This window comes from Helianthus annuus, chromosome 12 (genome assembly GCF_002127325.2).
Source record: "Helianthus annuus cultivar XRQ/B chromosome 12, HanXRQr2.0-SUNRISE, whole genome shotgun sequence".
Lineage (NCBI taxonomy): Eukaryota > Viridiplantae > Streptophyta > Magnoliopsida > Asterales > Asteraceae > Helianthus > Helianthus annuus.
This window is the reverse complement of record NC_035444.2, coordinates 157708168-157724498: the sequence shown is the minus strand read 5'-3', so window position 1 is coordinate 157724498 and position 16331 is coordinate 157708168. Positions and strand designations below refer to the sequence as shown.

The following is a 16331-nucleotide window of genomic DNA, read 5'->3' as shown; positions in this document are numbered from 1 at the left end:
CCTTTATTTTATGGTATCCCTTTGAACAACTCCTTGAGATCTGTTAATCAGCTAATCCAAGGTATGTTATTCAGACAGAGAAACCTACTCCGGCGGATTCTGTAAACAGAGTATTCAAATCAAAATCAATAGTGCATTACCAATCACCAATCAAAAAGCTCTTGTGTCCTTGGATGACCTCGGTATCAAAATCAGAGTATTCTAATTTTTAGTTTTTATTTTCTAGTTTAAAACCTTTTTCTAAACTTTTGATTTGATTAGACGTTGAGGATAAACCGGTATTAAAAGCTCTTGTGTCCTTGGATGACCTCGGTATCTTACCAACGCTATACTACGCTCACGATGGGTGCACTTGCCCATATGTGTGTTTGGTGTTAGTAAAATATCGTGCTTTACAAATTTAAAACTTGACTAAAGTGTAAAAAGGGCTAAAAATATACATAAAAATATATTACACATGTTATCATCTCATTGCATCCCAAATCCCAATTACACTTGGCAAGATCATGTGGGGGCTTGAAAACTATAAATAGGCTTCCACTTTCACATTATCATTTGCACTTTCAATTCCAATCTGCTATACTTCTCAATATTTGAGGGTCCTAAGCAATTGGGAACCTCCATGGAGTTTTCTTCAGTCGATAGGATCATTTGTAAGTGTCCTTTCGTGACTAGTGTATTTTATTTGGCTTAAAAAGCCGAAAAGTCAAGCGTTTGCGATAAACGCTTTGACTTTTAGCTAGGCCATAAACGGTCAAGCCATTGTTCGCAACGAACATGGCTACGTGATCGTAATTAGGTAGGTGTTAAACCCTCAAAAGGGCACCTCCTAATTATCACGTTTACTTAGTTAATTGTCGGGTCAAAGTAATTAAAATAAAAGTCAAACGGGTCAGTTTTTAAATAAAATTCATAACTGATAATGTAGAAGCTATAAAATCAGTTTTGTCACTTTAATAACTTGGTAAATATTAATTGAACATGTCTAGGCATGTTCAACCCGACAGTTCTGAGTTTAGGATCGGTTCGCAACCGAAAGTCGCAAAAGTAGACTATTGCTTTGACTTTCAGTTATGGCCCGGATTAGCTTAATTTAGTTATGCGTTAGGGTTCCTTTGTGACCATATTATATGTTAGTATAACCCTCTGAGGTTATACTACATGGTCCCTGATGTGCTAAAAGTGGTCAATTAAAACTAACTAATTTTAACGTAAACTAGACACACTAAGTTTTAAATTTATAAACTAAGACTCTCTAAAACCTAGACCACACAACCGGCAAGTGTACCGGTCAATGTAGTATAGCCTAAGTAAGTCCGAGTATCGAACCCACGAGGCTCTCTAATTACGTTAACTAGACTCTATCTAGACTTAGACTGACACGGACTCTAACTAAATGACTTGTTTTTATTGTTTTGGGGGGTTTTCTAACAATCCTAAAATCTTTAATTAAAATATAATAATAAAATAACTAGACACGAACTTGGATGAAGAGTTGAACCAGTGGCGATGAAGACTACCTAGGCTAGACTCATGTTTAACTTGGAATTGATTTCTTTTCGAAACTAATGTGATATGGAACCGAGATCTTTAGATACTAAACCTATTAAGACACCAACTAAGCCCCTCAACCCTTCTCGAGGTGAAATTTATGGCACTACCTAGGCTGTTACGAATACCGGTTGTTAGACTTCCTTACAGTCCTCTAACGTCTTGAAAAGTGCCTTAATGTGACAATCTACCTTACAGCGCGAAAGTCTAAGGCAACTATGGGTTTCAAACTTGGTTTAATAGGCAAGAGAATGGTTAGGGAACTAGACCGATTTCTTACAGAACCTAAACCTAGCTATATACCAAACCAAGACCTATTAACAATCTCGAGCCTTACAGCGACAAGATTAGTAGAACACTTGATTTTATGAGATTACCGAATATTACTTCTAAGGTTACTTACTAGATTTTCGCCTTAAAGAATTAAAGATTTATTACGTGATATAGACACTCACCTAAATCTAGAACCCTAGCACAACCCTATTATGTGATATAGACCGTCACCAAGGATTATACGAAGCGATAAACAGTAATCAAACAATATCAAGCATGCATATACACCAAGTTAAAATTCCATAATCGTTTACAATTCAAGAAAATCCATAATCACATTAAAATCGAATAAAAATCCAAACTTTGTTTAAACAATCATCATGCCTAGGTAGTAGAAAGTATTTAGCCGAGTATCATGGTTTTAAAAATAAAAGCACAAAGTTCAAAATCTGAATTCATTGAATTAAACAAGAAAAATAGTAAACAAGAAGAATCGGTGAAGATGGAACTCGTAAATTCCTTGCTCACGCAGTGTATATAAACCATCTGAACTTTTGGGGGTCATTTTGGTGGGTTAGAAGCATCAGTTTTTCACAAGGTTTATATACGCTGCGTATAGACCTATACGCAACGTATATAAAGGTCTGAAAATGTCCTTTATACCCTTGTGTTGAGGCTATACGAAGCCAAATACAAGGGTAGTTGTGTCATTTTTGTCTCATACGCTGCGTAGGGATCTATACGCAGCGTATATAAAGCTCCATCTTTGTATTTTTTTTTTGTGTATTCCTTTGTTTATTTATAAAAAAAAATTAATTGTGTGTATTTTGGGGTATTTCCATGTTTATTTATAAAAAAACAATATTATTTGTAAATAATACAAATATAAATTATAAAAATTAAAAATAATACAAATATTATGAATTACAAGACCTACAGGGAACCTATACAAATATTATGGTGTGGCTGTTTAAGGGTAAAAAGACAAATCATTGACTAATTCGCCATAGTTGATTGGTGGGAATAGCAAATGAAATTGGTATCTTTACCTTGATGGGAAAACTAGTGGAGAAAAAACAGTCAATCCTAGTATATTTTATATATAAGACCGCCCGGTATGGGCCTCGTCTCCCCCCGTCGCCTCCGTCCCGGGTCGTCGCACACCGCCCCCGGTTGCTCCGTCGCGTCGCTGCCGGCCTCTCCAAGACGTTGGAGACGAGCCAATGTGGTGGGGCCCCTCTGACTTCTCTCTCTCTCTCCCTTTATTATATATTATATTATATTGATTTTTATTGTAGGGTTGGGTAGTCTTCCACACCCTTGGGTAATCCCCAAGGGGATGGTCCTCCACCATTGGTGAGGTGGCGCCTACGTGGCGGGTGGTCTCTTTGGGGACTGACCTCACCATACCCTATGGTCTAACTAGTATTTAAGCAAGACCCTCGTGTTGCGACGGGGGCGTAAAATCGTGCCAAATAGCACCAATGTCACACCAACGCCTAAGTTCCGGCGTGTTAATGCAAAGAAGTTAGACTGATGTGACAACCGGAAAATTAGGCTAACATCCTCACATGCCAGAAACTCGCACGCATCGTGATCTTAAGTTTTAGACTTCAATTTTATTAATTTGGTCGTCATATGAATAGCAAAGTCCATTGAAGTCACATCTTGCATCGGTGATTATTAGAAATTACCGGGTCCTATACGAGTTAACCCAACACGCATGAACGTAGATGATGATTAATCGGATGACTAGAGAATGTTTGAGATATTTATTTTCATGCATAAAATATTATAATATACATTTAATTATGATCTGGTTTAACCTTTATATTTTTACGTGTGCCTATATTTTTATAAAGATTAACGGTTTGCAAACACTAAACCACGCACGTATGGGTTTTATTAAATTTCTACCCATTAGACGTCCTAATTATTTCTTAAGTTTCAAGACCCAACCTAATTATTTTGATAACAAAATCCGGTCTATTTAGAGATATCACTAATTCATCACTTGTTGTAATTCCTAATATATTTCAAAAAAAAAAAAAGTTGTCTTCGCAAGTGAACAACATGGACAACCAACCAATTAATATATTAATGCTTTTTAGTTCTTGTACTCATTTCCAAAAAAAAAAAAAAAAAAAAAAAATCGTTGGCTTGGCTTTAACAGCCACTTTCCACCACATGTTATCCTCATTTTTTTTATTTAATACTAGTGCTAATACCCGCGAATTTTGTGGGGTTGAAAAATAATATGTTTGTACTTTTGGTAAAAAAGTTTTATGTTACTTATCGTTTACTGTACGCATAAACTTATTATGGCAATATGAACTTAAAGATTAAAATAAAACGAAACATCGTACTATAAATGTAACAAAAGGGAATTGACGGTTCAAATAGGTTAAGGTTAGATGTATGAATTATAAAACAAAGCAAAATTTTCAATAACTTAAAAGTCTAAACAGTTTTGCTTGACTCAACATAAACAAAGTCGATATTATCTATTTCTCAAGTCGACTTTCATTATGCCTCAACTAAGAAATAGGTTATTAAATCCCCAACTTCACCATATGGCCCAATCTTACCTAATATTTGATAGTTAAATAAATCAAATCGCCATCGGAGACCTTGCCACGTCTGCGTTCTGACTTCAGAAATAACCAAATAAGATGGTTAAGAAGAATAATGCAATTTTGTAGTCGTGCATTAACACGTTGGACAAAAGGTGTTTCAAAGATAAAACAATAAATTAATACGTGTAACATGTAAATACTAAAATAAAATATTATTATTAAATGTAATCATGTAAACAAAAATGTTACAAAAATACTTTATTCCATATATTGAAAGAACAAAAGTGTAGCTTCCAAATACATTCCTTGGTGCCTATCTAGTTATAGCAGTGCTAAATCCCTTCTATTTAACTTATTTCTTACACTTGGTGCCTTTTTCACAGCAGAAACATGCAAAAAATAACAACATTTGTAAATAAAAAATTGTTGCAGCTTCATACTCAAATCCATCATTGGTTTCATTTCCAGAAACTTAGTTAGGTGATGAAATATAAAAATTCAAACTAAATATTATAAAATAAAGATATGTTACCCTTGCTAAATGGCTTAAGATAAGATACTTGTCAGAGGCATAGTCACCTAATTCGCGGTTCGCTCCGGTTCGGGTACGCGGTTCGGGTTCGCAATTCGCTAGTTGGGACGAATTCGGTTCGGAAGGGGGTAGGTTCATTTCGGTACGGTCCGGTATGATTCGGTTCGGTGTACCATTCCGTTCCGTTCGGTATACACAAATTAAAACAAAAATTACTAATTTTATAAATCCAAATAAGTAAACAACTTAAAAAGTTTTAGGTTAAAGTCGAAAAGGTAAAAATATAGAGATTTGAGGATGAAATATGTAACTTAATAAAAAAAGCTTTAGGTTAATATTTATAATAACATAAACATAAAGGATGAAATATGTAAATAAAAGAGGTTTTAGGTTAAAAGAGATGAAAGAAACGCAGCGTACAGCCTCCAACTCCATCTTCTTCTCCATTTTCACTAGGGTTCATCATTATCACAGGTAAGGTTTAATTTTTTCATCTTCATCACCATTCGCTGAATTGATGAACATGATGCACTGAATTGAGCGAATTAGGTGACTATGGTACTGGCGCCGTATCCAACCCTAATACGTATTGACCCTTAAAATTCGCTATTATTGCAAACGGAATTCAGTGAATTGGTGCAGGAAATTCACAGAATTGAATGGAATGAAACGCTGAATTCAGGGAGTGAATTCGCGAATTCGAACCGTATTTTAAGAAAACGAATTCCGTACGGTACGAAACGTACCAATACGAAATTCGCCACTTTTCTAGCGAATTAGGTGACTATGGTCAGAGGGGCATCTGACTCATCGTTTTTGCAATCTCCAGTTTAGGAGATCAAGACTCATCTTTACTTTACTGCTACGACAAACATGGGTGAATCGGCTTATGGAGCTGAGATCACCAACTTCTTGGCACCACCCTGCATATTTACGAAGAAAAATACCAACTTAGGGGTACACATGTCCTTTAAAAGTTTTAAGGTAAACCAAACTAAACTTTTTAACTTCAAATTAACCGTCGTAAAAATGCCAGAAGATTATACAATATAGTCAGCTCCAAAATCACCCAAAGATATACAGTGACGAAGCTTGAAAAATTCCACCGGGGGGTCGGAAGTCAATGGACCTAAAAGTATATACCTAAATTTTTTTTATAAAACCGGGGGTCGAAAACGTATATACCTAAAATTCCATACGAAACGTACATAAATAACACTACTGAGCGAAAAGTTCGGGGGGTCGCCCCCGACCCCTTCAATGCTTCACCCCTGAAGATATAGTTGCAAGGTCTCTGAACACGTATGAAGTTATCGTTAGGATAAAACAAATATTTGCTCATTTCACAGTTACAAATGTACAAATGCTAAATACATGGTGTGAAAATGGATTAATTCTTTATACATATGGATTAGCTTTGACTCTATTGGCCAGTGAAATTGCAGCAACCCTGTAATTTATAAGAACGAGTTTTCAAAACCCGCACGTTGTAGCGGGAACATTAAACCAAACAAAAAAGACGTTAAAGTGTTTAACCATGCATAGGTTTGCTACGGAACGAACATTCGCTGCAACAACCGAAAGAGAAAACCCAAATGCCCAAAATAATTACATGTATCGATAAATGTAAAAATGAATACCGTTGTCCAGTGGCGGATCCAGGAATATTTTTCACTGGGTTCACTTTTTTAGATACTCCAATTTCATGTAACCGAACATAAAGAATTTCGGGTCGGTTCGATGGTTCGGATCGGGTAAGGTTCATCACATAATAAAAGTACGATACAACGATGAAAAGAAAATCGTCATTAGAAATTTAAAAACACAATATAAAATACGATAGTCTTTACAAATAAAAAAACTACCTAAAGTTGTTGACGACGGGTTTTCTTCTTTTGAAAACGTTGCATTACACTCTCAACGGAAACTTGTTGTAAGAACTCCTTTTCAATGTAACAAATGCAAGAATCGTTCATGTATCCATCACCCATCCTATTACGCAATTCTGTCTTCACAAGCTTCATTGAAGAAAAACTCCTTTCAACACTAGCCGTTGCAACCGGTAAAACTAGTGACAACTTTATTAAACGATAGACCAACTGATACTCAATGTGTTTCCTTGTTTCCACCATCCTTTTGGCAAGATCACTAACCCCATTCAGGTTATCAAACCGACTATCTCTTTTCATATTAGAAATGTAGTGGCCGAGTTCATCGATAAGCTTATCTTTTTCATCAAAAGTAAAATCATACGGATACATTTCGGCCAACTTTAGCAAGTTTAGTTTATTAAAGGAACTAAAATTATCATGCGGGCTCAAAGAACTCATACACGTAAGCAAGTTAGTGGTTACCTCGTTAAAACGGTTTCCAAGCTCTTGAATTTGCATGTCGAGAACCGTGTTGAAATTATTGACCACAAAATGATGACGATTGGTGATATTGGTCTTTCTTCTTCTGTTTTTCGGGTCAACATACTCATCTTCCATGTTAATCATCTCAATATCATACTTGTCACAAAAGGATGTGACATCTTTTAAAAGTGAGTCAAAGCCTTCAAGTCGATACCTTTGTAATTCTTCTTTGGTTGATCTAACCAACTCAACTGCATTCAAAATATCTTGATTCTTTCTTTGAAGAGCGACACACAATAAGTTAGTAACTCCCAAGATATGTTTCATCAAATGTAAATAAAATACAAACTTGAAACTTTTCATGTATAATTGAAGTCCATTTGCTTGAGTTTTGTGAATTGGTTCCCATGCCGAAGTTTCTATATATTCAAGCACTTCAATAACACAAGGATATAAGGTAAGCAAACGAAGAAGTGTTTTTTCGTGAGAGCTCCAACGTGTATCTCCGGGTCTTGTAAGTGCCATTTCTTGATTATTTCCACTTCCAATTACAACTTCCGGATTCAATGCCAAAAGCTCTCTTTGACTTTCTCTTAGCAAATCTATTCGTTTGCACGATGCACCAACAACATTTATTAAATCTGTTATTTCCTTAAAAAATCTACAAATTTCAAGATGCTTGTTTGCAAGGGCCACAACAACAAGTTGAAGTTGGTGGGCAAAACAATGAACATAATATGCCGAAGAATTTTCTTTCAAAATCAAAGTTTTCAAACCATTAAACTCACCGGACATGTTGCTTGCACCGTCATATCCTTGGCCTCTAACCCTACCCAAATTTAAATTGCGGTGAGCAAATAATTCATCAATTGCAGATTTAAGAGATAAAGCGGTTGTTTCCATAACATGAACTACACCAATATATCGCTCCTTCACAAATCCTAATTTATCAACAAATCTCAAAACCACGGCCATTTGTTCCTTTTTAGAAATATCCCTCGATTCATCAACTAATAAAGAAAAGACATCATCACCAAGCTCTTCAAATATCATCTTTAACACTTCTTCTGCAAAACAATTACAAATGTCTTTTTGTATTGATGGAGCCGTCATTTGGCAATTCTTCGGAGCATTACTTAATATATACTTTGCAATTTCTTCATTTATTTGTTCGAACAATTTTAAAAACTCTATGAAATGTCCTCTATATAAGGATGCTTCAGATTCATCATGACCCCGAAAAGGTAATCCGCCATTCAACAATCCTTTAGCGAGTATAACCGAAGTACTTAATCGGATTCTATATTCTTTGTTTTGCTCGGGTTTTTTTTGAACCGCTGGTATAGATTGGGCTTCTTTAAGTAAGTCTTCTCCTTTTTGAACCGCCCTGTTGTGAAAACTATTGCTTTTACCAACATGAATTTCGAATCTTTCTTCTTTCCTATGCCAACATTGTACCCCCTCACTCGCAAATGCATCTTTTTGTCCACTTTCTTTGAATAAGTAACAATATAAGCAATACACTTTATCCGCTTTGACACTATATTCCAACCAATTTCCATGCTTTTCTGTGTACCATTTTGGATTGAACCGTCTTAACTTATCACTATTACCAATAAGTGTTTGTGGAAAATCTGTTTTTTTCCCTTTCGGTTGACATGGACCTCGAAGCAAATATGTTCGTCTAATTTCATCTTTTTGACTAGGGTGATAAGATGAAATTGGTTTCCTTTCGGAAGGATCCCACGGAAGATCATCCAAAACGATTTTCAAGGGTTTACTAGTTGAAGACGACGATTCAATGTTAGGTGGTGGTTGCCTTTGAAAGAAACTTGAAATATTCTTCTGCATAACTGATAATGCCTAAATACCAAACAAATTCAATATTAACTCTCAGCAGCAATATTAACTTAAAAACCACTTAATCGAACTGTTCTGTAATCAAGTAAGCAACATTAACTTAAAAACCACTTAATCAAGTAAGCGATATCAACAGAACAGATGAACAGATGAAACCCAATTTTTAAACCCAATTTTTATTAAAAACTACTTAATGGAATTTTTAAACCCAATTTTTAAACCCACTGTTAACTTAAAACCCCAATTTTTAAACCCAATTTTTATGTAATCAAGTAATCAACAGATGAAAGCTGTACATCAAGTAATCATCGAGTAATCAATCGAACTGAGATGATGATAATCAATTAATTCGTATAAAACAAAGAGATATAAAGTTAAAACTAACTGTAAAACTAACCGGAAATCGAACTGAGATGATGATAATCAGGAGCCGGAGCCGGAGGCGGCGGAGCAGCCGGAGGCGGAGGAGGGCGGAGGCCGGAGGCCGGAGGCGGACTGGTGGCGGAGATAATGTTGTTCGCTGCTGCCTGCTGCTGTTCGAGTGTTCGCTTGTTTGTGTATTTCAGTATTTGTGCGGCGTATGTTTTACAATATAACCCTAAATGGGTTTTAATGTTTTTATTAGTTTAAAGAAAAAAAAACTAAAAGAGAATTAAAAAAAAAAACCGGACTAAAATATATGCAGTGGCGAGATTCGAACCCGGGTGGGTTAGGAAGAAAAGCGGGATTATAACCAGTGGAACCAAGGCCTTTTATGTTTATGGGTTCCTTTTATAATATACTTATGGGTTCCTTTTCAGCTTCTTATATATATTTACACTAAAAATTAAAAAAAGACTGGGTTCCCGGGAACCCGTAATTTACACGTAAGTCCGCCCCTGCCGTTGTCGACACAGATTATAGGAGAATTCAAATAACATAAGCATATATTAAAAAAGTTTTTTTATATTCATATATTAAAAAGTTTGTTTACGTGTAGTAAAATAAATGATGAAAAATTTAATATATATATGAAAATAAAAATATTCAAAGATATGAAAACTGGAATCTCATCAGGATTAATTCAATTCAAAAGTCACCCACAACACAAAACCATTATCACAACATAAAAATAAATACAAAACTAAAATAATTTTTTTTTGCAAAAGAATACCTCACATGACATCAGACGACGACGTTTACCCCCACAATTTTAATACTTAAATAATAAAATATTAAAGAGTGAATTTTGTGTACAACTGGAAAATGGTTTTCAAAAACCATTTACAGTAAACAAACAAACACACATACCCCTCTTTTTCTGCCATAATCACCACCACCACAAAGTTGCCACTACCACCACCACTAACCACCATCCACCACCACCACACCACCACAGCACCCGCCACACAACCACCACAGCACCGTCCTTCGCATTCAACCCTGTAACCACGTATATCATTTCATCTCTCTCTCTCTCTCTCTCTCTCTCTCTAAACCCTAAACTCTTCATCGTCCAAGATCATCACAACCATCGGCTCGGACTCACATATAACACCGTAAAACCCTAGATACGTGAGAGCCTGCGGCGTTGGTGGTCCCAGCCAGATGTAACCGAGCGTCACTACCTTCGATCAGTGCCAATCACCACCGCAACCTACATCTAACCACCACCGCTACCGCACCACCACGTTAATGCCACCGGCCTGTTTATCTCTACAAACTTTCTCCCTACAAACCACGGACCACCTTAATACCTCCACCCTTTAGCCACCGCTACCCCTTGTAGCCAGTGGTGGTGTAACATTTGTGATGGTGGTTGTGAGATCTTCAAAGAGAAAGAAAAAGTGGCGGTTGATGTAGTGGTTTCAGGAAAGAGAGACATGTTGGATGAAGTGGTGTGGTGACCAATGAAAAGAAAGAATGGTGAAATGCAGACCAATGAAAAGAAAGAAAAAATTGAACAGTAATTTTAGAGGAGGAATGAAAGTTGTAAAATTATAGAGGGGAAAATATGTGATATTGTCATGATCAAAAGGCTTTTTATAATACACTTTCTGCCATCTTTAGGGCTTGTTAATGAGTCAGAAAGCAAAAATAAAAAAAATCAAAAGATTAAAAACCCTACAAAACAGAACCAACGAATTTCAAACCCCAATAAGAAAAGATTAAAACCAACATCTAAGTATATAAACACGATCCACATCAACCACAAAAGGATGATTGAAACAATCACAACACATTATTAACAATTATACAAATTTGAATAGTGTACCTACGACAATCTACACAACTTGGAACAATATCTAAATCGACCCATTACATTTTAGAATTTTTTTTCGCGATCATACTAAAAACAACTTGCTTATGAATGTCGTAAAGTTTGGACAAATAGTGTCCCCATTCAACCCACTCGGACTCATTTTGACCCATACCAATATTACTCATTTTGACTCAAACCAAACTCGCTCGACCCATCCATTTTTTTGCCACCTTTACAAAAAAGAAAATTCATACCAATGTTGTATTATGCAATTTTTTTCAAGGCTTCTCCTTCAGTAACTTTCAATTCTGCTCTGTCAAACAAATTTGTTACTTAGATTAAGCTTTTCCTTATCTTTGTATCCTGCCCTTGTCTCAGTTTTTTTTTTTTGAACGGTAAATTTGGATCACTGACGGACCACTGGAGTATCATCGTGCCACCAGAGGAACCACCCGATCATATCCATCTCCACTAGGCATAATGTCACACCAATTCAGGAGGAAACCCAATAAACATGGGAAAACCCCCCTTGTGGGAATCGAACCCAAGACCTATTGGTCTCAAAGTCTTATCCCACCACAGGATGCCACTAGGCTATAAAGCCATGGGCCCCTTGTCTCAGTTTTGATAAATCAAGCAACTACAACAGGAAATATCAAATATAAGTCTGAAATCGGACCTGCATATATAAACCAAAGTGGTCCCGTAATCTGACCCAGTTTCTTCTATGCCATAGCAAGTTGCTCCTGCAATAGTTTTATCATTTCGATTTGTAGAGAGCATGTTGCCTAAGAAGAAAAAATGTCAAGTGTAGCATAAGTTATAAGATACACATATACATGAATATTTAGATCTATTTACTTACAAATAGATTGATTAGGTTTTTGTTTTTTGTAAAAATATTTTAACACACTTATGCATGAAAGAAGAGTCTTGGTGAAGCCCAATCTTGCCCATTTCAACTTACACAAAAATATTTTGCACATATTCACCACGACCCGTTACTCAATCGGATGATTTTTAATGCAGATGCATAGTTTCCAAAACCCCCAAACGTAGCTATAGGCTCCTGAACAACATCATGACAATTAGTCAATGCATCTGTCTCTAAGATTTTACAAACTTCCAGCCAATAAAGCAAAGCATTATACTACATGATGAACAGCAATAACGTATACTACCTTGCCCTTTTCTTCGTTAGGAGCATAGCCAAAAGCAAGATTTCTCAATTGCTGCAAAATCAAGATCGCAAATTTAGACGAAAACCAACTAAAAATTCAAAGAAAGTGTTGAGCAAAAACACATGTATCAAAATAAGATAATTAACAAAGCTGGTGGGTGGTCAAGATTGATATGGCAGAAGTAAAGAGACTAAGGTGGCTATTTATCTAGATGATAAAATTGAAGGAATTCAAAGAAAAAGAAAAAAAATAAAGATTGATAAGTAGATAGAAGAGGAAGTCGTACCTTGTTGATGAAGATTTGAGATCTTGAGGATGCAATTTAGGGATGAAGGAGAGGCAGAGATAAGATTGAAGTTGCAGAAACCCTACACAAAGTTCGACATCCGACATGTGTCAGTTCTAATAAACTTAACCTGTAATTCTACAAATACAAACTGCTACTTCTCTATCATTCGCCATATCATAAAATTAGGTTTATCGAATCATGGTAGAATATCTAGGCAAGGTAAGTGATTGTAGAATACCGTCTTCGGGACCATTTCTACCTCCAATTGTAGTAACAATTATATGTCTAGATTCAGTTGATCTCCATCCAAATTTTTTCCTACATTTCCTAAAACGCAAAGGAAATCATGTGAGAAACAGAGTACAGATCCATTTAAAAAAAATATAACATTCATCTAAATACAATTTTGACTAGCTCAACAGAGGACAACCTTTTCCAACTTGTCATCTCTAATTTCATCTCACCGATTCCCTTTGGCAGTTTGCCAATAACTTCACTGGCTACTGCAGGAATGGATCTTGTTTAGATGATTAGACTTCGAATTCTCACCACCAGTGAATCAGTTGTGCTAATATCTCTTCAAGCTTCTTGCAACTCAAGTGCCATTTTGTTCCTGATAAAGTTATGCCAAACTCAAGTTTTTTTCTATATTTTAATCAAACACAAAGATTTTTATCACACTATTTTACCATTTGGTTTAGTTTGTAAAAGTCAAATTATTAATTACAATAATATGTAATCTTCTAATTTTTTCGTAAGTTTTTCTAGATGTCCTGCTAAACCATTGGGGTTCCATTAAGATGCCATGTTTAACCTTTTAATCTTATTCCAAAGGAAAAGTAATCCACAACTATTCGCAGCCACACATTTTATCCATGAAAGTCTTTACTTAATAATTAAAATTCCATTTTTGATCTAACGAATAATCAAGTAAATCCATTCTACAGAAAAGGAAAAGGATCTGGCTAAATATGTTAAAAAAGAGAATTGGATTGAAAAACTTAAAAGACCTTTATTTTACGGTATCCTTTTGAACAACTCCTTGAGATCTGTTAATCAGCTAATCCAAGGTATGTTATTCAGACAGAGAAACCTACTCCGGCGGATTCGGTAAACAGAGTATTCAAATCAAAATCAATAGTGCATTACCAATCACCAATCAAAAAATCAAAACAGTATAAACTCTATTCAGCTAATCCTCACATACAACTACATTATAACAAAATCACAACAGCAATTTTAAACTAACAAAACTTTTAGACACAATCAAAACATCATAAATTCAATACAAAAACAGAATAATCAAAATCAACCGCTACAAAACGTACCATCCATGAAGCCGCTTGTGAAGATTAATGGTGTACTCTTTCGTCACCACCTCTTCCTTCATTCCTTTCGTCTTCTCCACCATTATTTCACCTCTAAAAACTACACCTTACCTGCAAAAAACGAAAAGTAATTTAGCATTCGATTTAACAGTTCTGAATCGATTTTAAACATGAAAACTATGATCAATACAGAAACGAATTGATTCAATGGATAACAGATTGATCAACTGAGATGTGTGTGTTAGAGAGAGAGAGAGAGAGAGAGAGAGAGAGATATAGGAACCTAGGGTTTGGAATCTGCAGCAGAGGAGGAAGACGAAGGCGCTAAAGTGAAGTAAGGTAGATGAAGGTTATAAAAAAAACAATGGGGATATTTTAGTGAAGTGATGTACTTTGATCGGTTGCAATTTGTTATCAATCTATAACTTAGTGAAGTAAGGTAGATGAAGGCTATAAAAAGCCTAATTTGGTTCCAGTAAATAAAAAGTAAGAAATCGAAAGAAAAGGCAAGAAAACCAAGATTGATTGTTACCAAAGAGATGGAATCATACATTTGTGATGAAGATTTCGTAAGGCTGAAGGACGGCAGAGAGAATTAGAGCAGAAGATTGGTAATATAGATTTGGGTTGACCTTGGGGATGAACATGATCTTCATGGATGCGATTGGATGAGAAGGAGAGGTGCGAATGAGGTTGCAGAAACCCTAGGATGTGAATGAAGATTAGAGATGGAGAAGAGAGACGTGTATGCTGGAAGAATGAAACCATAGGGGGAGGAGTGTATGATGGAAGAAACAGAAACCCTAGATGTGAATGAAGGTTGTATATTCTTCGGGTTATAACATATATATAGTTACTAGGTTATCACCCGGGTAGACACCCGAGTAGGAAAATTTAATGATTCTTTGTAAGACAATGTTAAATACGTAAACAGACCTTGGTATGGGGTCCATCCCAACAGCTTTCCAGTCGAGCATCGCGCGGTGAATTGCCAGCTGGAAAAAAACACACCACCAAATATACAATCACGAACTAACCCTGATCGTATACCCCTCCACATGGCACCCCATCCTTCTAAAGATATAACATCTATGGGCCGCCTAACATGATACACAGGTGGGCCCTCCCAGTATTGGTCATCATCCACAGGTACTCTTTCAGAGAACCCGTCAAGTTCGAACGTTTAGCGTCTACGGTGGACAACAGACCAATCGAATGGTCCAGTGCCTTGACGTCTGGATTATATCCACGCAGTAGTTTTGTAACTGAAGTTGATACAAACGCTTTTTGCAAATTCGTAGAAGAGTTTGGAACACTCGTCCATTGAGCAGTCGCACTCTTTCTGTCCCGAAAGGTGTCGATTGGAGTTGTAGAGCCTTGCAATGTTTGTTAACAACTAACTTGTTGAGCAAAGACACAGACGTCATGGTGTAGTTAGACACTTAAGCATCTTACAATAACCCGAAACCACTTCATGCTTTCTTTGCATGCACCTTCATATGTGAATCCTAAATGTGACCCGATGCAGGAAAAATACATTGGCTTGTTGCCTCATGTCCTAGATATGAGATGGTGCAATATGGTGAGTTTTCATGATATAATAAATGAGTAATGAGTCATCTGTCCAACAATATGAAAGGTCCAAATTTATGAAATAATAAGGCATATACGATTTCTTTAATTATTTTTCATAAAAAACCAAATCCATAACAAACAGCCAAAAGGTTTGATAATAAACTACTTTCCATTAAAACACCAAAACAAAACAACCAAAACCGAATACCCTGACATCAAATCTTCGTCTTTAACGATTAGCCTTGCTAACCCTCTCAATCTCATCATTCTTTAATAGCATAGCTATATAAACAACAAATCAAGCCAACACCAAATCAACAAAAAAAATAAATAAATAAATAAAGAAAAACCAAAAATAAATCTAACCACAAAACAATAAAACACGTAAATTTATTTAAAAAAAGGCACCTGTTTGAAGAACCCTTGCCAGCATTGATAAGCTTATTAGCTAGACGCTCAGCAACAGTCTTCACATTCCTAAACGCATACTCGCATGCACCAGTGGTAAGCAGATAGATAGCCATAGATAGCCTGGTTAACATGCCTTAACAGAGAAATATCAACGACCTG

General features: G+C 36.0%; 1 protein-coding gene across 17 annotated transcripts; it reads right to left on the bottom strand.

Annotated features, from left to right (window-relative positions):
- Window positions 1-6721: 6721 nt before the first annotated feature.
- Window positions 6722-15002, bottom strand: LOC110896043 (zinc finger MYM-type protein 1-like). Of its 17 annotated transcripts, none has more exons than XM_035980483.1 (10): window positions 14470-15002; window positions 14187-14297; window positions 13289-13471; window positions 13097-13185; window positions 12856-12937; window positions 12570-12620; window positions 12356-12457; window positions 12068-12176; window positions 9544-11701; window positions 6722-9149 (listed from the first exon to the last, which is right to left on the bottom strand). In XM_035980483.1, the coding sequence occupies exon 10, from the start codon at window positions 9135-9137 to the stop codon at window positions 6798-6800; it is 2340 nt and encodes a 779-aa protein (XP_035836376.1). In that variant the 5' UTR covers window positions 9138-9149; window positions 9544-11701; window positions 12068-12176; window positions 12356-12457; window positions 12570-12620; window positions 12856-12937; window positions 13097-13185; window positions 13289-13471; window positions 14187-14297; window positions 14470-15002; the 3' UTR covers window positions 6722-6797. The 17 variants fall into 17 exon arrangements, 15 of the variants coding, with proteins under 15 accessions (XP_035836376.1, XP_035836375.1, XP_035836381.1 ...); XM_035980482.1 differs by having other exon boundaries at window positions 9544-11696; XM_035980488.1 differs by having other exon boundaries at window positions 12068-12134.
- Between the last annotated feature and the right edge of the window lie 1329 nt (window positions 15003-16331).